Source organism: Artemia sp. Qi Xiang Cuo, chromosome 2 (assembly GCF_049724085.1).
Source record: "Artemia sp. Qi Xiang Cuo chromosome 2, ASM4972408v1, whole genome shotgun sequence".
Taxonomy (NCBI): Eukaryota; Metazoa; Arthropoda; class Branchiopoda; order Anostraca; family Artemiidae; genus Artemia; species Artemia sp. Qi Xiang Cuo.
In genome coordinates, this window is record NC_142795.1 from 60619115 (window position 1) to 60645105 (window position 25991).

A 25991-nucleotide genomic window follows, 5' to 3' on the forward strand; every position below is an offset into this window, starting at 1 on the left:
CATAGCAATATTTCATTAAAAATATATTATGCATTACATTGTTACGTGTTCATTATTTTTTGAGTAAGCTAGCAAATCAAACGTATAGAATGTCTAATAAAACGTCGGAGATGTAAGAAAAGGAATTTGTATACATCTATTGTCAGACACGTGGGAACAAATTATTTCTTGAATTTGCCTCCTGGATACATAAAAAAAGACATTTCATTCAAGAAATTATGAAGAAACTCTAAGTAAGCAACAATCTCTTTCTTGAAGTTACCTCATGGATACACAATGCAGAAATTTCCTTTAAAAAATTATCAAAAATTATAAGTAAGAAACAAATTCATTCAAAAATATCTTATTGCGTTTAAGTGATAAATGTGTTTAAGCTTAACCCTTCTTTACTCATAATAATATTTTTATTCATTTCATTAAATTATGATTAAATTTTCAGCTAATAACAATAACTTTCTTCAATTTGCTTTCTGGACACACTACATATATTTAATTGAAGAAATCATAATAAAATCGCAAGTAAGTAATAAAGTCTTTATTGTTTTCACCTATTGGATACACAATACTGTAATTTCATTCAAAAAATTATGATAGAATTGTAAATAGGTAACAAACTCATGTTACCTCATGGATATACATTACAGAAAATTAATTTAAGGAATTATCAAAAATGTTAAGTAAGTAGCAAATTCTCTTGGATACACAATATGGAAATTTCATTCAAGAAATTATGAAAATATTTGTAAGTAAGTAACAAACTCTTTATTGATTTCACCTCCTGGATATACAGTACAGATACTTCATTCAAGAAATTATGAAAAAATCGCAAGTAAGTAACTTTTTTTTTCTCTTTATCACAAACAATTTTCACTTAGTTAAATGATGTAGAAATTTAATTCAAGAAATTATTGAAAAAATTCTCAGTAAGTAATAATTTCTTTCTTGAAGTCAACTCTTGGATGTTCAATACGGAAATTTCATTCAAGAAAATATTAAAAAATTTTTAACTAAGTACTACATTCTTTCTTGAATTTACCTGTTGGACAAACAAAAAAGACATTTCGTTCAAGAAATTATGACAAAATTAAAAGTAAGTAACAAACTCTTTATTGTTTTCACAAGTTAGATATACGACGTAGAAATTAAATTCAAGAAATTATGAAAAAATTCTCAGTCTAAGTAGCAAATTCTTTCTTGAATTCACCTGTTGGATAAACAAAAAAAAACATTTAGTTAAAGAAATTATTAGAAAATTCTAATTAAGTAAAAAAATTTATTTTTTTAACTATTTATATATACTACCTATAAATTAAATGAATTAAATAATTAAAAATTACAATTATCATTAGAAAATTCATTATTTATTTAAACATTTGTATAAACAAAAAAAAAACAAAAAAGACATTTATTTACCTAAATACTTAAAAAATTATAAGTAAGTAACAAAATTTATTTTTTTCAATAGTTAGATATACGATGTAGAAGTTAAATTCATGAAATTATGAAAAAATTCTCAGTAAGTAGCCATTTCTTTCTTGAAGTCAACTCTTGGATACACAATAAGGAAATTTCATTCAAGAAATTATGAAAATATTTGTATGTAAGTAACAAACTCTTTATTAGTTTCACCTCTTGGATATACAGTACAGATACTTCTTTCGAGAAATTATGAAAAAATCGCAATTAATTAGCTTTTTTTTTCTCTTTATCACAAACAATTTTATCTTAGCTCAACGATATATACATTTAATTCAAGAAATTATTAACATATTATGAGTAAGTAAAAATTTCTTTCTTGAAGTCAACTCATGGATACACACAATAAGGAAATTTCATTCATGAAACTACAAAAAATATTTGTAAGTAAGTACCAAGCTCTTTATTGATTTCACATCTTGAATATACAGTGCAGATACTTCATTCAAGAAACGTGATTAAAAATGTTTTGAAACTGCATGCTCTTTGTATGTCTTTCCTTGGCACCTTTCCAGACGAGCGGGGATTCCCCACTGGTTCCTACACATTGCAAAAAAGTGAGCAGTACGAAAACTCAACGTTTTCAACCAGACTGGTTTTTTAGGGACCACTCAGGAGAGATATGCAAATTCGACATAGCTTTATTTCATTTTTTTAAGGTTCATTTAGACGAGGTTACGGGGGGGCCCGTAACCACCATGATACATTATTAATATCAATGATTAACTTTGGACATTTTGAATCTGCTCCATAAAATAGTTCACCAAGTTCTCTATTGATATTATAGCTTATGTATTCTCTTAGTTAGTAATCAGTATAATAATAATTATTCCAATATGAGTCCTAGACAATTTTTACTTGTGTCTCATAAAAAGGATCAATATGATATTCTTATTTGGTATTATTTGTTTCAATGACTGTTTGAGCATTGGCAGTAACGTTTGCTGGTGCTTTGTTTTTCATCGATTCATCTTTATATTCCATCGTGATATTTTCTGACAATGCCCTTTTTATTTTTCTGGCAATTTCACTGTCTATTATCACATTATTTTTACACAGGTAACAGTTTCGGCAAGTAGACAAGATATGGTTTACGATATTAGTAGAAGAGTATGCCTTTCTTTTATTGATCTTCAGTTGAATGGTAATAACCTAAAGGTGACGATTGGATGTATCAGTAGGTAATGTGTTACCTGCAACAGTAACAAGGAGTTGTCCTCTATCATCAATGATTATTTTTGTGTTGGTATTCTCTTTGAGTGCAATCTTCTCTGGAGATTTCAAACTCACATAACCATCAAAATAAGAGCTAAATTGTTTTCGTATTCGTAAGAAATTTAAGTCCTCATTGTCTTGATAATAAAGAACTACATTTAAAATTTTCTACTCAGCAGTGCTTGTTTCAAACTTTAAATACTTCACTTTGTCGGCATTCAATGCTACAATCACCTTTTTATGTAAACACACTTTATTAATATGCTCCATCTTAACTTTTTTTTATAGATATGACTTATGTGTTTATCGTTCCACTGCGTAAAAAATACTGATTTAATACATGCAATAGATTAGGTAGTGTCAATAACCGATCATAGAATACCAGTGGGAAAGTCACATCGTGTCTCTGACCAATCACAGAGCGCAATTGTTAGAACTGTAAGCATATTTTGACATTTTAAGTTATGTAAAAAAAGAAAAAAATAAATAAAGTTGAAAAATTTCGAAGTTTTAAAAAAGTTTGAATTAAACACTTTTAGCATATCGAATGTCTCTACTGAAAATATGAAAAATCACATGGAATCCGGCAACTGAGTCTCCCAATCCCCGTAAAGCTCTTTTAAAAGATAAAAAAAATACTTATTTAACACAAAAAGTTCATTTTTAATTAACATCAATTCAAGATAAATCGCACTGAATTAGGCAACTGAGTCTCTCAATCCCACTAAACCTCTTTTAAAAGATAGAAAAAATACTTATTTAACACAAAAATTTATTTTTTAAAGAACAACAATTAATGAAAAATCACACTGACTTAGGCAACTGAGTCTCTCAATCCTCGTAAAGATCTTTTAAAAGATACACAAACTACTTATTTAACAAAAAAATTTATTTTTTAATGAAAACCAAGTAAAGAAAAATCACACAGAATTAGGCAACTGAGACTCTCAATCCGCGTAAATATATTTTAAAAGATAGAAAAACTAATCTTTTAACTCTAAAATTTCTATTTTAATGTCATACAATAAAAGAAATATCACATGGAATTAGGCACCTGAGTCTCTCAATCACCGTAAAGCTCTTTTAAAATATACAAAAACTACTTATTTAACACAAAAATTTTATTTTTAATGACTAACAAGTAACGAAAAATCACACGGACTTAGTCAACTTAGTCTCTCAAACCCCGTAAAGCTATTTTAAAAGATATACCCAAAACTTATTTAACACAAAAATTTCTTTTTTAATGACAACCAAGTAAAGAAAAGTCACACTGAATTTGGCATTTGAGTCTCTCAATCCTGGTAAAGCTCTTTTAAAAGATACAAAAACTATTTATGTAACCCAAAAATTTATTTTTTAATGAAAATCAAGTAAGAAAAAATTACAAAGAATTAGGCACCTGAGTCTCTCAGTCCCCGTAAAGCTCTTTTAAAAGATACAAACACTACTAATTTAACACAAAAATTTCTTTTTTAATGACAAACAAGTATAGAAAAAACACATTGAATTAGGCAAATGAGTCTATCAATCCCTGTAAAGCTCTTTTAAAATATACAAAAACTACTTATTTAACATACAAATTTCGTTTTTAATGACTAGAACGTAACGAAAATCACAAGGAATTAGGCAACTGAGTCTCTCAATCCCAGTAAAGCTCTTTTAAAAGATAAAAAAACTACTTATTTAACACAAATATTTCGTTTTTAATGGCTATCACGTAAATAATTATCACACGGAATTGTGCAACTGAGTCTCTCAATCCCCGTAAAGCTCCTTTAAAAGTTACAAAAACTACTTATTTAACACAAAAATTTCATTTTTAATGACCCAAAAATTTAGCATGTAGCAAAAATGCATTTTGGGTTTTTGTAAAATAATTAATTTTATGTTAGAAATCTAAAGTAGTTTAAAAAAACATCTTGATTTCAACAGCATTGGTTTTGTTAGTGATAGGGTTGACCGTTTATAAACTGCTCCTCCCTCCCTCCACCCTCCCCCCCCCCTCCTACGTCCAAGCTTATATTTCGGTATTTTTAAATTAAAAATTAAAAATCAGTGTTTTCGGTCCATATTAAGAAAAATTGAGAAGAATTGCAAGTAACAGTCCATTAAAAATATCAGATTTAAATCAAATGTAAACATAAATAGAAATTTAAGAAGTGGAAAAGTTAATTAGCATGGCTCAGTCAATCCCCCCCCTATGAGATAATAAGGTCCGTTAAATAGAAAGGATAGCTAAGCTAACAATGTTATTTATTAAATTGGTTTATATGTTAAAAAATTTTTTTTTTGAGGAATTGGGAGGGGGGGAGGTTTTTTAAAGAATTAAATTTAATGAATAGATTCTTAAACGCAGACTGGCCTGGAAATATTTTAAAAAAACATCCCTAAAAAAAAAACAACACTGATCTTGATAAAAAAAAAAAATCACACTGTAATAAAAAGGAAGCTTTTGTAAAAAATATCACATTAATATTACAATAATGCGATTAGAATCCACTAGTACCTCTCTAACGATAAGCACTTTTTTCAAAACATGCACATAAAAAGACAGCTTTTATTTATAAAAAATCAACCCTAAATGGCAGAGGGGCCTTGATGTTTTTACAAAAACATCAATAAAAAAAAAAAGCCACTGATCTTGATAAAAAAAGGAAGCTTTTGTAACAATTAATACATTTTTAAAAGAGGTAACAACACACATTTTAAGGAAATAATTTCTTCCTTAACTTAATGACAAGACAATATTTTTTTTTTTTTTTTGCAGACTGGCCTGGAAGTATTTTCAAAAACACCCCGAAAAAAAGGGTCATTTATCTTGATAAAAAGGAAGCTTTTGTAACAATCAATAAATTAAAAAATCAAAATTTTATTCTAATCTCAAATTGCCGATCGAAAGCTAAGCACTTTTTTCAAAAAACATCTAAAAGACCAATTGATCTCGATAAAAAATCACACCGTAAATTTCAACCTATAAGAGAATTAGAAGTTTTTTCAGCTCCTAAAAACAACAGGCTTCTAAGTAGATAAGTACCCTTAGTTCTAGTGTAAGTAAAGAATTTCTTCCTTAACTTAATGACAAGATAATTTCTTTTTAATATAATAATGAGAATATTTTTTACTCACCAAAAATTGCTTATCCATTTTTCTATGTAAATGCTTTTTACAAAAAATGCCTGTAATGCTATCTAGAATATAAACTATTCAAAACTGATGGAGAATAAAATTTGAAATGTGAATATATACAAAAATAATTGGTGGTTAAAAAGAGTCAACGGTTTTCTGGTTTACCACTAAAAAAAGACATTGAACTTTGAAATTACGCTACTCCTCTTGGCAAAGAGTGTGATGACCGAGTGTAATGACATGTTTACCTATCAGAAAAACACCTGTTTGTACGGGGGCGTAAGCAAAGTATAAGTTAACATACTACTCTTATTATCGATATTTTCTAATTTCAGACCTTCTTTTATAACTATTTTTTTTCTACTGAGTGTAAAACCTGAAAATCTCAAAACATTTGAGAAATTTCTGCAACAGCATACAACGACAATATAATTAGAAAAGAGGAGAAGGGGGTGTCGTGTGCGGTTCTTCGTTTCCCTTACTCAACTAGAATGACTATGACCATTATGATACCATATGTTTATTTGCGTAGGTACGGTTTTACTTTAGAAAAAGATGAAGAATAAGATTGGTGAGCCGACGAAGAAATTTGTTTCCGAGGCCTGGTCTTGGTTCTCAATAATCCCGCTGAACTTTCAGAAAGCCCTTAATAGCTTCCATAACATTGAATCTAATAGAACAATATTCGTGAGCATGCTTCCCCATTGCATTGAAGTAATAGAAAGCCATACCATAACTCGAAATAAAAATATAGATCTATTCTAAAGAACATATTTACCTTAATCCTGAGAAAGCTGAAGACTCGATTCTATAGACTGGATTTCTTGTCAGCAAAATATTTTGGAGATTTGACGAGCCGGTAAAAACATATCCTTCAATTCTCTTTATTTGATTATGACTGAGAAAAACGTTTGTAACGTTGTTTAAGCCAGAAAAAGCGAAATTAGGTAGTCTTTCCAACGGAGTATTCTGCACGGAAATCTCCTGGAAATGAAATAAAGAAAAAAAAAAGGAAAAAAATAGAATTCTGAGCCAAGAGGCTGATAGACAACATAACTACCCAACACATTTATTATGGAAAAACGGATGACATTTATTGGCAACATTCGTTGTTTCCAAACTGAATTAGGCTTTGAATTTTAGTCAGCTATCTTATGAATTCAGTAATTGATTTATCCTAGGGTCTTTAAATCATTTTAATAATAATCATTATACATATCAACAAAAAATCAAATGGAAGGTGGTCGGATGGCAGGGAAGTAATATGAACAAAAGCTATATTTTATCCTTAAATATTACTTCCTGCCTAGCCACTTAAGTTGAAAAATTGTGGTGGAAATGATATTTGGGGACTTGGGAGGAGGGCCCGCTTCGCACCCCTCCTGGGTGGGTGGTTGTTTCTACAGCTACTTATTTTCTTCCTCAAAGCCTCACCCTTTTCTTGGTGTAACTTTTGCTAACAAATCCCTTTCTGAAGAGGTAATCGTATAAACTATCCAGGATTTGGAGCACGGGTTCTCAACCTGAGGAGGAGTCACTCATGGGTTTCAAGAAGAGGCTCATGGGATGGGAGACTCAAAATGTGTTTTCAGTTAAAAAACATGTAAAATAAAGTCTGATCCAAATTTTACTCTTACCTAAAAATATTTTGTAAAACAAATGAAAATATTCATAGAGAAAAGGACGAGGCTATGGGGAGCTAGAGAGCTTTTATGATATGTGACCATGGCCGTATCACAAAGAAGGGTTACTGGGTTTTAACCCCCTCCTCAATTTTTTTTCGACTCAAACAAAAGTAGCAAAATGCATAAAAACAAATATTTAATCCGTTTTGTATTTTTTTTGTACCCCCCCCTCTAAAAAAAAGATCCTGAATACCGGTCTAAGCGTTTACAAGCCCCCCTCTCCCCAACACAGATCCTCGATAAGGGTCTAGGCATTTACCCCCTCCCTCCTCAAACGAAGATACTGGATACTGGTCTAGGCGTTTACCCCCTTTGAAAATGCTCCTTCCCGAAAAATACCCCCCCCCCCCGTTGAAAATACCCTCATGGAAAATACCCCACCGGAAAATACCTCCCCTGTGGATGATTTCCCCGCGGAAGATTCCCCCGAAAAATACCCTTCTACCCCAGAAAATACGCTACCTTTCGGAAAATCCCCCCCCCACACGGACCAAAAGAGGTAACAAAAGCACCAAATATCAAAAATAGTTTTAGGACAGGGGCTAGTTGGTCTCCAATCACTTTCCAATAAAAAATAACTAGAACTCTTAATTTCTGATCGAACGATCATCCTCCAAAGTTTCTACGACTATGGGGCGGAAGTGGGGATGAGGAAGAGGCAGCCTACCTCCTATGTGGAATAAATTCTGCTCATTTTAGGGTTTACATTTACTCTTTACTTTCAAAGTAACAGCGTAGACCAAATATATTCCCAGAAATCAAGAAACATTAAATATCAATTACTACCTGCTATTCCCCCTACCCCTTCTATGTATTTACGTGAAGGATCAACGAGAGGCAGAAATGTTTGTCCGAGTTGTAAAACACGGAATAAAAATGCATAATAACGCATTAGTGTGCATTTTTTGAAGTTTTTGTGCCCCCCCCCCTAAAAAAATCCCTCTCCCTAAAAAAGTCCTCAATACGACCCTTGCGATTATATATTAATTTCTACCTCCACTAACATCGTCTCTCCCTTAAAACTTATTCTGTGTTTATCTAAATTAAATAAAACTTACAATAATTTTTCCCAGGGATAATCATATCAAACCAAGGGTCCTAGAAGATCGGGAGAGGGCTCACTCGAAAAAAAAATTTAAAAGTTTAAGCGTCTTTTTAAGTGACCAAACAGAATGGAGGGTAACTATCCTCCTTCCCCTGCCTCTTTCCCCTTAGTTATTTGGTTCGTCATAATTGAATGGTCGAATAAATATGTCTTTGCGGATGACAAGACCCTCCACAGCTCTTAGGGAAAAGGCTGTAAAAGACTGGGATGGAAAATGCTGTAAATTTGTTACTGGGAAATATACGTACATTTTTTTGAGAGCTCTAGTCCTTTTTTTAAGTCCAAAGTGATTGGAGACCAACCAGCCTCTGTCCTAAAACTGTTCTTGACATATGGTCCTTTTGTTACCCCTTAGGACGTCTGATTTTGTACTTTCTCTTAGGTACCTATTTCTGATTAGGTACCTATTTTGTACTTTCTCTGCGGCTGCTCGATTTAGCGTGTGGGGGAGTTCTCCACGAAGGGATTTTTCCGCGAGAAAGGGAGTTTTCCACGGGGAGGGGGGGACTAAAGGCCGGCTCCCTATGGATACATCTTACATGTGACCCCACAGATGTGCCATGCAATAACTCAGCCAAGAAACGTAGACTAACTGAGATGTAACAACATCCTTAATATTTATCAATTCAAAGATTTTATATGAATATAACAGCAGTCAGTCAAAGAATGTCGATCACCGAATTCGAATTGCTAGGGCACATAGAAATGATCTATTGCTGAAATCTATTACTTCACCTGAAATAAAAAGCGATTGACAGCTTTAAACTCAATTCCTTGTCCTATATTTTTCCCACGGGAAGTATTGGAAAAGGGCAGAGACAGGTATTAAATCCATTTTCTATTTATGATGGTGTCATCGATGACCTAGAATACCTTTGTGCGCGATTACATCTATTTCCAAGTTTTTTTTGTTGTTTTTGTTGTTTTTTTAAATGGAAGTGTTAGCAATTCTTTCGCCTGCTGCAACATACCTCGGTGAGTCACCGACTCGGTGAGTCGGTGTGCCATGCAATAACTCAGCCAAGAAACGTAGACTAACTGAGATGTAACAACATCCTTAATATTTATCAATTCAAAGATTTTATATGAATATAACAGCAGTCAGTCAAAGAATGTCGATCACCGAATTCGAATTGCTAGGGCACATAGAAATGATCTATTGCTGAAATCTATTACTTCACCTGAAATAAAAAGCGATTGACAGCTTTAAACTCAATTCCTTGTCCTATATTTTTCCCACGGGAAGTATTGGAAAAGGGCAGAGACAGGTATTAAATCCATTTTCTATTTATGATGGTGTCATCGATGACCTAGAATACCTTTGTGCGCGATTACATCTATTTCCAAGTTTTTTTTGTTGTTTTTGTTGTTTTTTTAAATGGAAGTGTTAGCAATTCTTTCGCCTGCTGCAACATACCTCGGTGAGTCAGGATTAGAAAAGTATAAAAACTTTTCTATAAAATGCTTGGTAATCTAGCGGTAACAGCTATTAGGCGTGCCCATGGTAACCTGGGTTCGAATCTTGGATAAGATTGCTTTTTTAAATACGTATTCTCTTTCAAGCGACCAGTCTTTTCTAATTATCAGTTCTCCTAAAATGTTAAAGTCAAAGAAGGAAAGATAATGAAAGTAGGCCTATACTTTCTGATGAGATGTTCAAATTCTTTATAGCATTGCAGCAGAAAAATTGCATTAACAATAACACGGATTTCCGTAAAGTATATTAACTGCACAATAATTTTTTTTTAAGATACTTGAGGTTTCTAAAATATGTGCATATTTCACATAGGGTGATACTTCTTATATAACCGAATTTTTTATTTAAAACTCCTCAAAGATACCAAGAATGATCTACCCTATGGATTCCTTATGCGACGAATTTCATATTTTTTCTAAGGGAAAGTTTGAGAGAGCTGTGAATACCTATGTTCAACCTATATTGAATGCCCTGTTTTAGCAAAAACTCATGTTGACGTCTTTGGATTCTTTGTCTAAGTTGGGAATATTTTTTTTTATAAGTCTCTTTTTAGAAATCTTTTTCTAATGAAAGTAAAGAGCGGAGTTGAAACTTAAAAAGAAAAAAAGACTGTTTTGCAGTTTATGCAACATATTTTTAAATAACTATTTCAAATCAACTGTCTTTTGATATTTTTCTATGTTTTTAGGATTCTGGAAAATAAAAAAACAAAACCGAAAGCGCAAAACCGATGCAACAAAATAGGATTAGGAGCAGCAAATCCTTAAGTAGCCTGTAGAATATCAAGGATTAATTTATACGGCTTTCATTAATCTTTTACCAGCAATGAAATCAATAAATTTTATTGTACAATTGTAATTCCCTAAAAATAGCCAGTTTATTTGAAAGAGTTCTTCAAAATATGTTGCATAAACTGCGACGCAGTAATTTTTTTTAAGTAATTTTGTTTTAAGTTTTAGTTTCACTCTCTACTTTCATCATGATTTTTTTTTAATTAATTATTTAAAAATTACAGTCACACCTATTAACAGCCACAATACAATACCACGATTTAGTAGTGTTTCAGATAATAAATATTACTCAAGAGGGGGATTGAGACTGTATTTATGAGGTTCTATGAGGCGTGGATTTGAAAAGATAGGAATGATCGTTTAAATAAAAAACAGTAAATCCACATAATAAAAGTAGTAATAACGATTAGTTTCGTTCGAAAAGACGGCTGTTTCCCTTCAAGGAGACGGCGGTTCTTAAAAATTCAAATTCTTAAAAATTGATCTTCTAAAAAAATCGTCTTCTTCAGTGACATTCTCACAAAAATAACAGTTTTCAGAATGGCCCTATGCCACCTTCATTTTGTATGCATAAATAATGCTTCTATCTGAAGTAATAAGCACACTAAAGTGGGAGCGTGAAACCAGCTTCGACTAGAAGCAATTAGTCTTTCTAGCGTCAGATCTAAGCACATTTCCATTTGCCCTTTGTATGGGATAGACTAAACTTCCCATAGGAAAAAAGAAAATCCAGCCACCGAAAAGAAGGGGGGAAATCGGTTTTTACGTACAACACATTAGGTTTAAACAAATCATGCTGTGTCAATTTCCGTAATTAGATGAGAAAGTCCGGACAAAAGAAAAAGAAAGGTATTTTTCTCCCATGGACGTTTAATTGCTGGAAAATTAGCAAAATAATTGTGTGGATAAAAACCTCAGATTAAGGATGTTTTATTCTAATATTTGTATGGGAATTGCATGACAACACGAAAAAAGTATTTTTTTTTTTCGAAATAATATGAATAGTCGATACTCAGGCTTATTAATGAATTTATGTTACAGGCTTATATTGCAGCTCTTATTCGTCTTCTTACACCTTTCTTTGTGCATTTGTTATAATGTATGGAAGGTCCAGACTCTTAGATTCCCCTCTTGCTGCAGCCATCTCAAGCGCAAAATCAGGGTAATAATAGCAGGAAAAACAAATCAACAAAAAGAATCCCTATCAAACTACTACTACCGTACTATTACTACCAACAACTCAGAACAGGACCAATCCGCCTGAAGTCAACACATCTGTGCACGCCCTCCTCGTCTATCCCAATCTACTCAAAGCTTCCCCTTTAAGCCCTCCCAAGAAATTATAATTTCCTTTGAATATATTCTTACATCCTCCCACCCCAATCAGGGATGACTTACTTTTCGTTTGGTCCAAGATGGATGGCCGGAAAGGACGATCCTTAGCAATGCTTCATCTGCAAAATGTTTCCTAGCCATCGCAATCTTTCTGTAATTGCAGCCTTAGTAAGTGGGATAGAACCCCATTTTTCGTACGGCTTGCTGGTTGAAATATGGTCAGTCAAACAGGTAGCCTAATGATTCGTAGAAAATTTCTCTGGAAAACATCTAACAAATCCTTCCCCGTCTTCCGAAGAATACAGTTTATTGAATATTCTATGAAAAAAATCACAGTCCTGATTTGTACACGTTTTTGTAAATCAAACATATTTAGGTTGTAATTTTTCGGGGTGGGAAGACTCGCCATCCCCTATCATTTTCCTCTTATTTGCATGTGATAAAAATGGTTCCAGACACAACCAGCCCCACCACAACCCCACCACCAACCCCCCACACAACCAAACCCATTCCCTGCACACAAAGCAAAGGTAAAAACCCCGCACAAGTAGAAAGTTGATTAATAAAATCCGTCAAAATCCATAATCGTTGAGGTGATTTTTCAGTCCTTATCAAATCAGGTTCGAGGGCCATTTCTCTCGGGAGAGCCACCAACCTTCCCTAAAAGTTATAAAATTTTCCGAGTTTCTAGACAATTCTGGTTCCCTAAATCCCACGTACGTGCCAGTATCTAGGAAGGGGCCAAGATAAAAATTACGATTAGTAGTACAAGAAAAAATATCGGTTTCGGTGGTAGACCAACCGGAATAAAAGAGAAATGAAAGAATGTAAGGGAGCATCTTAAGATGTTTGGCTCTAAACTGCTGAAGAAATAAATCACATAAAAATTGCGCCCGCTTAGTATATCGGCATTTACTTTTATTCCACTGAAAAAATCTGACAAAAAAGTATTTTGTCCCCGAACCACGTAAATTACATTACAATCATCGTGCACTTATACAGGCTTTTAAGATTGATGGTTTGATAGATCCACCTTCCCCGCTTCAGAAAGGAAACATTTTAAATCTACCAGATAAACCTGCTTGAGTATTGGATAATTGTTCCTTTTTAGTCATTTGCTATGGAGGCTTAGCTATGCGGAAAAAGACCTCAACAAATCATACTGGAACCTAATACCTGAATATGATTTACGCTTGCTTAGCTTGACGCAATTTCAATCAAAACCATGTAAGGAGTGTTAGTACCGGTTGTTTCAAGTTTAAATACTAGTCTGTAGTTTTGGAGTTGCATTCCGAGTTCATTGATGAAGCTTTGTGCCAAATCTTACGTGAGCATACACGCACCCAGTCGGAAGGTTAAAAATTCCATTTTGATAGAATTACGTGATCAACTTAAACAACAGTGCATCTTAAACAACTTAAACAACATTATCGTTTCTCAGCAGCATCATAACATCAACAGCATGTCCCTCCACCCCCGTAGTTAACCCATGCAAAGGCAGAGTTTCAAGTTCCCAGAAGCACGGAGGGGCTGGTATAAACGGGTACTGAGATTAAAAAAAAAAAAATTCGACGACATTTCAGAGAATAGCCTTAAAGTTCTTTGGAGGCTTTGGAAGGGCCTTGGCTCCCTGGCTCCCAGTACTCTATGACTATGTATGAAAGAAAAATATTATCCAGATAACATTGTTTCATAATTATTTTAAAAATCGACCAGCTCCCTTCTATCTGTTGGCACAGGTGATTATTACGAGATCGTTATTATTCCATTCGAAATGCGATTGTATCATTACGTTAGCGTTTCCTGATTGTACATAGAAAAGTAAATGTTTCTCCATAAAAATAATTGGTAGGTAAACGTTTTATCGTCACAAAAATTTGAATGATCTGCCAATGATAATTAAAATTAGCTGCATTTTAGGATCAATGAAAGAACAACATTTTACTGTAAAGTATTTCTGAGGACTGCATCTTACAATTTTTGACTTCTATGCGACATTAGTCTTTTTTAATTAGGGTATTAAAGTCATGACAACCACCATTAACAAATATTACTCAGAATATAAATAAGTAGCAGTCTTAACTGATAATTCCAGTTCAAACTAAAAACAAAAGCAAATATTTTTTTCTTTCTACTACTTCTACCCTAAGTTGTTTATCTAGCGTTATAAAAGTAATGTAACACTTACCATTAGTGTTTTTTCAACACTAAAATCAAATTATTGTTAAAATCCGAGAATTCATGTTTATATACTGTATACCAATTATTGAATTGGAATTTTTTTTAAGGACATAAGCCTGTCGTTTTTCACTGCATTTTCATAGAAAAATCCTCCTTTCATTGCATATGGGACTGAGGATTTTGATTCCCAACAGAGTAATCTATGGTTGGTTGGATATTTGCAAGGCAACAACATGTGTTGAAAGGTTATAACGAAGAGAAAAGTTATAAGTTACATCATGAATCTTACTATAAAAAATATAACATTTAAGGAATCTCTGATAGTAGATTCAAAGTTTCTACCTATTGGCCTATCAATCGATCTATCGTAGATTCGATCTATCGACCTTAGTGGTAAAAAACTGAGGCGCTTTTAAAGCTTCCAATTTGAAAGTTTAACAAAAGTTCTAAGTAAGCTAAAGTCAATACAGACTTTGATGTAATAACTATATTTATCCCCACTAAAAAGCTCATGGTAGTAAAGTATGTAGTGATCTGGCAATCTTGAGAAAAATTAATGTGAAACATGTTGTGACAAGGTTTAGGGGTTAAGATCATTCCAAATTAGCCGAGACTGGCTAATTTGAGTTAACTTCACCAGTCATTTAAAATCGAACTAATCTTACTTAGGTTTTATTTTTACTTATTTAGGTCATATTTTTATGCTGATTTCGAATATATAAGTTTTGGTTTTAACCAAAATCACCTAGTTTTGTACATTTATCTAGCTTACGCGTCGCGCGTTGCTGCGATCCAAAAAGAAAAACAAATTCAAGGAAAATTACCTCCTGGAAAATTCACCCCCGCGGATAACTGCCCGGCAAAAAACACAGACAGAAGCCCAGCAGAAAATTCCCACTTCCCGCGGAAAACTCTTCCCCAGAAAACTTCCCTTCATTGGTGAATCCATAAATTAAAAGCGCGATAATGCACTGAAATGATAAATGCGAACATCGATTTTCCAAAGCGTCAGACAGCTTTCAAACAGTTCGTGGGAACGAACTGTAAGTAAGGAGCAACCCAGCTCAATAATAGCTGAAACTCTAAAAAACGGAATTTTGTTACCGATAGATGCATCAAAAGAACCATATCTTTATGCTGATTTAAAATGTATGAGTTTCATCAAGTTTAGTCTTAGCCATCAATAGTTAAGCGCCTGAGAAAATTTGCCTTATTTTCGAAAAAAGGGGGAAACACCCCCTAAAAATCATAGATTGTTAATGAAAATCACATCATCGGATTCAGCGTATCAGAGAACTTTACTGTAGAGATTTTAAGCTCTTATCTGCAGAAATGTAGAATTTTGTATTTTGTGCCAGAAGGAAGATCACGGATGCGTGTTTATTTGTTTTTTTTTATTGTTTTTTTCCCAGGGGTGATCGTATCGACCCAGTAGTCCTAGAATATCGCGGGAAGGCTCATTTGAACGGAAACTAAAAGTTCTAGTGGCCTTTTTAAGTGACAAAAAAATGGAGGGCAACTAGGCCCCCTCCCACGTCCATTTTATTCCCAAAGTTACCCGGTCAAAATTTTTAGATAACCATTTTGTTCAGCGTGGTGGAAAAATCTAATAACTGTGTCTTCGAGAATCACTTAATCCCCCACAGTCCCTGGGGGAAGGTCTGCAAGTTATGAACTTTGCCCAATGTTTACATGTAGTATTGGTTATTGGGAAGTATACAGACGTTTTCAGGGTTTTTTTCTGGTAGTGGGGGGTGGCTAGGGGGTTACATGGGAGGATCTTTTAACGGAGGAGTTTTTCATAGGGGAAGGGACATTGCTATGAAGGGGTTGCCGGATTTTCCAGCATTATTTAAAAAAAAAAGATCAGAAATTAAATTAAAAAAAAACAAGCTCTTCAACTGAAAGTAAGGAGCAACATCAAAACTTAAAACGAACATAAATAACTTATGTATATGATTGAGTTCGCCCCCTACTCAATACCTCGGTCTTTACGGTAAAGTTTCTTTAGTACTTTCATAAGAGCTATTTATTCTAATTAACGGCCTTTGTAATTAAGGGGCCATTATTAAAGAATTGGATCAAAATTCGAACTTTAGTTTACTGAACGAGGTATTACGTAGGGGGCAAACCACCTTATATACGTAATAAAAACATACAAATATAGAAGTTCGTTACGTAAGTTAATTCGTAAGTTACGTGTATTTATTACTATTAAAAACGTTCGCAAATAAAATTAAAAGTTCTAGTGGCCTTTTTAAGTAACCAAAAAACTAGGCACGAGCCTAGTTTTAAAACTAAAACTTTAAAACTTCTAAAACTTAAAAAACTAAAAACGAGGGCAACTAGGCCCCCTCCTCCGCCCCTTTTTTCTCAAAATCGTCAGATAAAAAATTTCGAGAAAGCCATTTAGCCGAAAAAAAAGGAAAATTAATATGCAAATTTCATTTTAATTATTCATGTATGGTGAGCCAAAATCAAAACCAGCATAAAATTCAAAAGCATTCAGAAATTAAATAAAACAAACAAGTTTATTTAACTGAAAGTAAGGAGCGAAATTAAAACTTATAACGAACAGAAATTATTCCGTATTTGAAAGGGGCTGTCCCCTCCTCAAGGCCTCGCTCTTTGCGCTTAAGTTTGACACTTTCTCAAAACTCTATTTTTTAAAACAATAAAAAACTTTAGCGTAAAGAGTGAGGCATTAAGGAGGGGACAGCCCCTTTCATATACGGAATAATTTCTGTTCATTTTAAGTTTTAATGTCGCTCCTTACTTCAATTTAAAAAACTTCTTTTTTTTATTTAATCCGCAATGGGGTTAACCCAGACTGTATAAAGTTGTCCTTTACCCTTTATTTATAAAAATTACCTAATTTAACTGATTTTGAGTATATATGCAAACAGTTAGAAAAAGATGTCCACGTCAAATTCATTTAATATGGAAAATATCCCAGGGGAATACACCCTTCCCGAGGTTGAATACCAAATTAACGAAACCATTGAATACTAGACTCAGACAATCTACGGAAAAAGATATTTATAATTTTGGAAGTGTGTTAGGTGACAAAATTCATGATTAGCCGGCCTGTTTATTGAACATCCAGAAAATTTGATCATACGACCGGAAATGACTGCCAATTATTTGTGTTGATGGGTCCCTAATTTCAGTCAGCGCAAAAAGTATTAAGATGGCCTTGGAGGGAATCTTATACCTGAAACCTTGCACTTGGAGTGTCTTTGAGAGGGTCTTAGAGTGTACTCAACAACTTCTTGGCAATCAGATGAACAGTGTAGTAATGCACAAAGGACACAAACACACACATACACAGATATAGAATGTTTTGTATGCATGTAGATTAGCCAAATTCAACTGTTTCTAGCCCCATTGGTGGAAACCAGCTAAACCTGCTTTACCTGGTAGCACCAGGCATCTAGCACGGCTAGAGGAAAGCCACCAACTCCATTCAGTGTAGTATTATCAGCTCTAAAAAAATTATAGTTTTTATTTAATCCATCCTCGCACTTATTAATTTTGCTTGCTTTCTAGTAATCCCTAATTGTGAAACAGTCTGTGGTAACGAACTGTTAGTATAAGAGCGACCAGTGTAGTAATCAAAAACTTTTCAAAGAGAATATTCGTCACAGTATATACGTACAAAATACTTTAATTTTCATGGTGATTCTGAGTATGTAGCATTCATCAAGTTTCCAGTTTCCTTTTAAAAGTTACTAGCAAAAGCAGATTTGTGTATTACAGATGAAGCGGAAAAAAACAACAAAAAAAAATCGAGCAATCTTGACAAGAATTACACCAGCAAAATCAATAAAGTCATCAAGTCATTGAACCCTTATACCAGAGGTTTCAAATATTTATATCCAAAAAAGAGAAATTCTGCATTTTTCCCGAAAAAGTTGAATGAAGAATTGAGAATCTTCCAAGAAAGATGGGCCTGTTATACATAGTTCAATTCAGGATATTGTGGATATTCTTGTCAGGAGTATTTTAGGGCGAACAAAATATATTTAAGGAAACGACCCAGATTTATGCAAATATCAAGAAAAGCACTAGTTTTTCAGAATTTAAAAAATGTGGCAAAATATCACGAGCCAGTTTGTTTGAATAGTTTTTCAAAAATATACTGCATAAACGGCGAAGCAGTAATGATTTTCGTTTTAAGTTTGAACTTCGCTCTTTATTTTCATTTATTTAAAACAAAAAATTCCGAGGGAAGTAAAGAGCGACGTTGAAACTTAAAACGGTCAAAAATTATTACTTCACAGCCTATCTAATATATATATATATATATATATATATATATATATATATATATATATATATATATATATATATATATATATATATATATATATATATATATATATATATATATATATATATATATATATATATATATATATATATATATATATATATATATATATATATATATATATATATATATATATATATATATATATATGTATAAAACTAGTTCAAATAAATCAACTAATTATGTTTCCTTATGTTTCTAGGATTATAGAAAACTAGCGCTTTCCTGAAAACACAAAAGTCAATTATAAAACACAGGAATATTGATTTGGGAGTCAAAAGTGAATATGCAGCCTGACAAAAATAAACTAATCTATAAGGCTTTTAATAGTCTTACACCTGTTTTGATATCAGTAACTTTCAGTATACGATTAAAATTATCTCAAAAACATATGCCTAAAATTAATTTTTTTTTTTTAATAACCGCAAAGTCATTGAACAGCATACAGAAATATTGGACTGACTTATCAGGTAGTATTTTGGTCTCGCCAGCTATAATACCAATAGTGATTAATATACAATCTTAGATTGTAAGAAATATGCTATTGTGTTACTTGAAATATATTTCAAATATTTTTATTCTGTAAAAAGTGTCCTTAATTGGTTTGCTTATATTGTACAAAAAATCCTGTCTTATTTTGTGTTTTCAGTAAAGCGTTAGTTTTCTATAATCCTAGAAACATAGGGGAACATAATTAATTGGTTTATTTGTACTAGTTTTATTGATATATATAGATAGGCTGTGAAGTAATAATTTTTGCCAGTTTTAAGTTTTAACTTCTCTCCTTACTTCCCCCACAAAAATTTTGTTTTTTTAAATTAATCTTTGCTCGTTTTTTATTCAAATTTTATGTAAAAACAACGTTGTCATGATTTCTTTTATTTATACGGAATAATCTATTTGTTTTGAGTTTTAATGTCACTCCTTAGTTTCAGCTGAAAACTTATTTTTAATATAATTTCTAATCATCACCGATCTAGGGAAGATAAGAAACCTCTAGAAAATAATGCAGACAACCTTGATAGCTATGAAAAACTCTCAGTCGATAATATATAGTTCATTATCCATACTTTACAAAGAATACATGTTTTTCAGGAACGTTGTATATGTGAGGGGGTTCTTGTAAACTCCAGTTAAAGCCTTTGGACCATAATTATTGCAATGGTACCGTTTTATGATTCCAAACTCTTCCACTTAAGAAATGGCACCAAAAGTGACGTTTTCATTACTGTACGGCACTTATAGATGGTAAAATTGACAAAAAGCACGTAGATATGACAAATAGCCTTAAAATGAGCCTTTTTTGGATAGACTTTAAAAAAATGAGCGCATCACATTTGCAAAAATTGTGGATTATCTGAAAAGTAATCATAAGAAGGGACAAACCATGATTGAAAGAAAAAATCCAAGCTGGAGTCGAACGCATGATAATCTAATTTGAAGTTCAGCGCAGTACTAACAGAAATACGCCTCTAATAATCTAATTTAATATACTGGTTTTTGTAGGATTTTGATTGCGTAGCTTATTAAGGTGGCCTGAAAGAGGAACATGTGGAAGGTGTTTTTGCAAAAATCCAGTTAAGGGTTTTGGATCATAATTATTATAATTATAGGCTACCGTTTTGTACTTTCATGATTTTCACTTAAAGAAGTGGCACCAAAAGTATTTTTTTCCGTGCTATATATCTCATTTACGAATTGTAGAATTAATAAAAAACAAGTAAATATGAGCAAAAGTTTTCAAATGAGCCATTAAACATCTTTCTAAGGGTTCTGGTAGCCCACGGATATTTATCTTGGCATTTTTGTGGAGTTGTAAATATAAAATTATTTACAACTCCATAATAATAAAATACTTATATATAATAATATATCCTACAATAATAACAATAATCCTACAATAATCCTATAATAATAAAATTATTTATACAAATTTAATTGTAAACAATTAAAATAACTTAAAATGTGTAGTTAGTACACTTTACTGAAATTAGTATTTTCATCATTTTTGCTTCTTTGAATTTAACATTTTAGGAGAGCCGATCATTATCAAACAGTTCTTTGTAACAAACTGTAAGTAAGGAGCGACCCGACTCAATAGTAACCGAAACTCTAAAACACTGAATTTTAATACCAATAGATACATCAAAAAGATTGTTTTTTTTATGCTGATTTTAAATATATAAGTCTTATCAAGTTTGGTTTTACTGGTCAAAAGTTACGAGCCTGAAAAAATTTGCCTTATTTTCGAAAGAAGGGGGAAACATCCCCTTTTAAACACCTGCACCTGCAAAGGGGGGAACACCTGCAAATTTAAACATAAATTTGCATATTAAATTTAGTATATTTATTCCGTATATGAAGGGTTCCCCCTCCTCAGTGCCCTGCTCTTTACGCTAAAGCTGTTAGCACTTTTAAAATACTGCCTACTCCAATTAAACGGCCCCGTGTTTCAGTAGCCACTCAATAAAAAAAAATGGAACAAAGACCCAAACTTTAGCGCAAGGAGCAAGGTATTGAAGAGGGGGAAACCCTTCCTATATGGAATAATTTCTGTTCGTTTCAAATAATACCGGTAAATCTGGCTCACTCTCTATGAAATATACCCCCCCCCCCCTCATGCAAAACTCCTCCGTGGAAATTTCATCCAACGTAAAGTGCAACCTTCCCCTCAAATTCTCTCCTGACAGTTCCATCCTCGCTGAGAATTGCCCCTCCCTGTAAAATTGCTTGTGGACTATTCAGTCTGAAAAACTGTCCTTAGTATTTTTTCATTTGAATAAGACTTTAATCTCTAATCGGTTTCTCGATCACTCCAGAAATGCCCCCTTCCGTTTAAATTATTTTTCGGAAATCAAAACACGCGGAAAATACCCGACCGATAATTCCCCCAGAACATCTGTACATGAAAAATTTGGCAAAGAGAATGTAAGACAGTTAAAAATAATTTCGTATAGTAATTCTGTCAAATCCCCCAGTGTAGCATTTCCCCTGGAAAATTTACACCCCAGAAATTTCCCTCCCCAAGGAAGGCTCTTTCTAAAAAACCCTTCACCCCAAGCATTACCCCCCCCCCCCAAGAAATGTCTGTATACTTCCCATTGACAAATACTAGGCTATACGTAAACAAAGAGCAAATTTAATAACTTACAGGCCTCTCCCCACGGACTTTGGAAGATCATTGTACACCTAAATACATAGTTATTTGTTGATTCAACTATACTTAACGAAATGGCCATCTCAAAATTTTTATCAGGTAACTTTGGCGAAAAAATGAGCGTGGGAGAGGGCCCAGTTGCTCTCCAATCTTTTTGGTCACTTAAAAAAAGGCACTAGAACTTTTAGCTTTAGTTCAAATGCACCCTTCTAGGACCATTATTTCAATACGATCCCCCCATGGTAAAAAAAACAACAACAAATAAACATGCATCCGTGATCTGTATCCTGGCAAAAATAGCGAAATTCTACATTTTTACAGATTGGAGTTTGAAACTTCTACAGCAGGGTTTTCTGGTACGTTCAATACGATGGTGTGATTTTTATTAAGATTCCTTGAATTTTAGGGGGTGTTCCCCCCCATTGCAAAAATCAGGCAAATTTTCTCAGGCTCGTAACTTTTTGATGGGTAGCACTAAACTTGATTAATCTTATATATTTGGATTCAGAATAATAAGCTGATTGTTTTCATGCATCTATTGATACTAAATTCGTTTTTTAGAGTTTCGGTTACTGTTGAGCCGAGTCGCTCCTTACTTACAGTTTGTTTCCACGAAATAGAAATTTAAGAAAATAAGGTGACCTAGACCTTCAAGTTTTGTCACCACTCGACGCGGCTTTTTCAAAAATGGAAAAACAACACAAAGTGCACTTTTTGGTGCATCAAGACACTTTATGATAACTTTATCAAGTCAAATTTATAAAAAGTAAATAGATATAAAAATTTCAATTGTTTACCTATCAGTTCAACCAAACACCATTTCGACGGGCTTCAGGCTCTTTTTCCAAATTTCTCTAAATTCTTTTTATAAAAATAACATTTTACTTTTAAGATTAATTGAAAAAATAGTTCCCAAACCTTAACCAGCAAAAAATGGCATATTTTTTCTCAAGAGATAGTTTTTTTTAGCCACATTTTTGAACTTTTGGGTACTGTGGACCTTGGTTAACTTATTATTAGGTGTAGCTATCGCTGTAACCACAATTAACTGGTCGTTCATTCGTTGTGAATTTTATATCTGTAAAAGTCAATTTTTATTTCCTCTCTTTAGATATGTGTTTTAAATTCACGACAAGCATTATGTGTGCTCTATCTAGTACGATCTGCAATTAAAAAACATAACTTATTGAAAACACTTCCAAAATATTAAGAAAAAGTCTGTCAAAAACAGACCAGCCCGAAGTTAGAGCCTGAGGTGTATATGGAAGGCAACCCCTATGAAAAGACTCGAAATAGCCAAATTTTAAAAGCAAAGGATTTTAAATACATCCACTTCCGAAGATTTTTAAAATTTTTCTACGTTTTAAAGCTAAATTTTGAGATATAAACTCTTAAATGTTTTAAGACAACGAAGTTTTGTCATAAAATTGTCCTAGCTAAACGCAAGAATTGACTGATGAATAATGACTGATTCAACATTCTAGGACCACTGGGTCAATAAGATCATCCCTGGGTAAAAAAATAATAAACACGAATCCGTGATCTTTCTTCCGGCAAAAAATACAGAATTCCCCATTTTTGCAGATAGGAGCTTAAAACCTCTACAGTAGGGTTCTCTGATGCGCTGAATCTGATGCTTGATTTGCATTCAAATTCTATGACTTTTAGGGGATGTTTCTTCCTTTTTTTAAAATATGGCAAATTTTCTCAGGCTGGTCACTTTCGTGGGTAAGACTAAACTTGATGAAACTTTTATGTTTAAAATCAGGATAAAAATCAGATTCTTTTGATGTATCTATTGTTATCAGAATTGTGCTAACCCCATGGGTATCAAATAGAATTGGGTATAAGACAGGCTTTGGAATGATAAATTAGACGCAGGGATCAGCTTAGTTGGATTTATCGTATAAAAATTAGATTTACAGCTTAATCCCCCATTGTTTCACTATGAAGAAACTCATATCCGAAGTTCATTTTAAAATGTATTGTAAGATAAATTATTAATATTTTAATAATGAAAAATTAATTTACTATTTTTTTATTTATTATTTACTATAAATTTAACTGATCCATTTTTTTGCAGTAAATAGTTTCTATGTTATTGTAATTTCATTTGCATTCTCTTTGTCAACAAAAATCGACTCAAAAATAAAAGAAGTAGCCCTATCAGCAGTAGCACAATAAAGTTAACCTAATTATCCTATTAGCTTTAGTACAAGATGATAATTAACCAATAGTCTTCAAACATAAATTTTCGGGAGATGTAGAGTATCCGAGTGGAAGAAACGCGTCAAAATATCGAACACGTGGGAATTATAAGGACGCCACGGGAAAACTCGGAAAAAAAAATCATGAAATTCCGGAACGGGCCACGACCTAGAGACCCTCCTGTGTCTAGCATTAATGCATTATAAATAGTTGCGGTTTCTTTTACGATGTTATGAGCACTTAAAATTAATCCATATTAGTCACATTGTTCGTAATAAAATAATGTCTATTTGCGCGCCCAAGTTAAGTCCAAACACGTTCCTACGATTGATTTGGTTCCCTCAGAACAAAAATTCATTTCAATTGAAAAATTATAGTAATTAGCAGAATCCAGTTCTTTGGAAAGGCTTTAGTCCCCTTTAAACTATCTACGCTGCTGACTATACTAATGAAAGCTTTCAAGAACAGCCATAAAAGTGAATACGGTATTACATTACCTGGATAAATTTAATATCTGAAGTAAATTTGACCTCAATAAATCTCATATTTTAGGAATCGATTCTAGGGTTTTCAATAACATTTGGAAAATTGGTAATAATAAGTTCCTTAACATATTCTTTTCTTTATATTTTTTTCTGTGACCTTTAAATTTAATTAATAATAGTCAGTAGTAGGGTAAGAGGTTCCATATTGCGTACTGCCCTAGCAATTTCTATGTTATTTGCGTACTGCCATAGCAATTTCAACATTATTCGGAAAAGCATAGGGAATATCACAAGTGATTGCGTAATATGACTTACCAGGGTCAGTCATCTATTACTACGACCGGTACTTGCCTTACCAGACGGGTTTCTAAGCTAACACCCATTTTTTTGGAACTAGGAGCAAGATTGTGTGATGCAATCTGACTGGTTTCGTTTCCCGGGTTCATTAGTAGAACGACTAATGTTTTTGAAAAGGGTAATTACTTCTAAGTTCAATAACCAAATTAAACTTCCAATGGTTAAGAAAGTGTAACGGGTAATTAAAGTATGAGGAATGGGATGCTATAATTAGAATGGTTTTAAGTTGAAAATTGTGACGTAAAAATAACTCTATTTGCGAATTTTTTGTGAAAAGGTATTTGCGTGAAGGTATTGCGTTGGTTAAGACAGCGTAACGGGTAATTAAAGTATGAGGAATGGGATGCTATAATTAGAATGGTTTTAAGTTGAAAATTGTAACGTAAAAATAACTCTATTTGCGAAAAGGTATTTGCGTAAAGGTATTGCGTTGGTTAAGAATGCCTCACGGGTAATTAAAGAATGAGGAATGGGATGCTTGCATCAACAATACAAAGAATATGCTCAGATACTTAATAGATTTGACGCCTACGAGAGACATTGGTAAAAGATATTCAATAGCTTAATTGAAAAGTAACGATAGAATGACATTGTGACTTGACCTAGCTTTACTTCTCGGTTGTGTTCTTTATAAAAAACAAGTAACTTTTTAAATTCTTTTACATTTTAAAATAGTAAAAACCGTTCCCTTCATCCCCCCATGTCGTAGGGGCTGGATTGGGTCGGCGAGGAAGTGGGGGAGTCAATTTTGGAGGTATCACATTCTAAATGAGAAATCGTAAAATACCCGAGACAATGAACAAGTCCCAATATGGCAAGTATTTAGTTAATATAATGCTTGGAAGAGAGATTAAGTTTTGAGGGAGGTGTAAAAATGGTACTTATTTAATATCCCGGTTGTAACTTTTCGTTCCCCCAATTTTTCAAAGCGGGTGTTTACAACTAAGGGGGAAACTGGCCCGACCAAAGAGTATTTATATTCTTGTCACTTTTCGTTCCCCCGACCAAAGAGTATTTATATTCTTGTCACTTTTCATTGCCCCAATTTTTCAAAGCG

General features: G+C 33.0%; 2 protein-coding genes across 2 annotated transcripts in view; one reads left to right on the forward strand and one right to left on the reverse strand.

Moving 5' to 3' along the window:
* The window catches only part of LOC148955461 (uncharacterized), a 39980-nt gene extending 27626 nt beyond the window's left edge, over positions 1 to 12354 (reverse strand). Inside the window, exons 1-2 of the mRNA XM_089107388.1 lie at positions 12277 to 12354; positions 6599 to 6804 (exon numbers count right to left, since the gene is read on the reverse strand). Of these exons, the coding sequence (XP_088963514.1) occupies positions 6599 to 6804; positions 12277 to 12354 (284 nt within the window). The remainder of the gene's footprint in view (positions 1 to 6598; positions 6805 to 12276) is intronic.
* Positions 12355 to 12428: 74 nt separating this feature from the next.
* Mical (Molecule interacting with CasL) overlaps positions 12429 to 25991 on the forward strand; it is a 119305-nt gene continuing 105742 nt past the window's right edge. The window contains exon 1 of the mRNA XM_089107393.1: positions 12429 to 12444. Coding sequence (XP_088963519.1) covers positions 12429 to 12444 — 16 coding nt within the window. The remainder of the gene's footprint in view (positions 12445 to 25991) is intronic.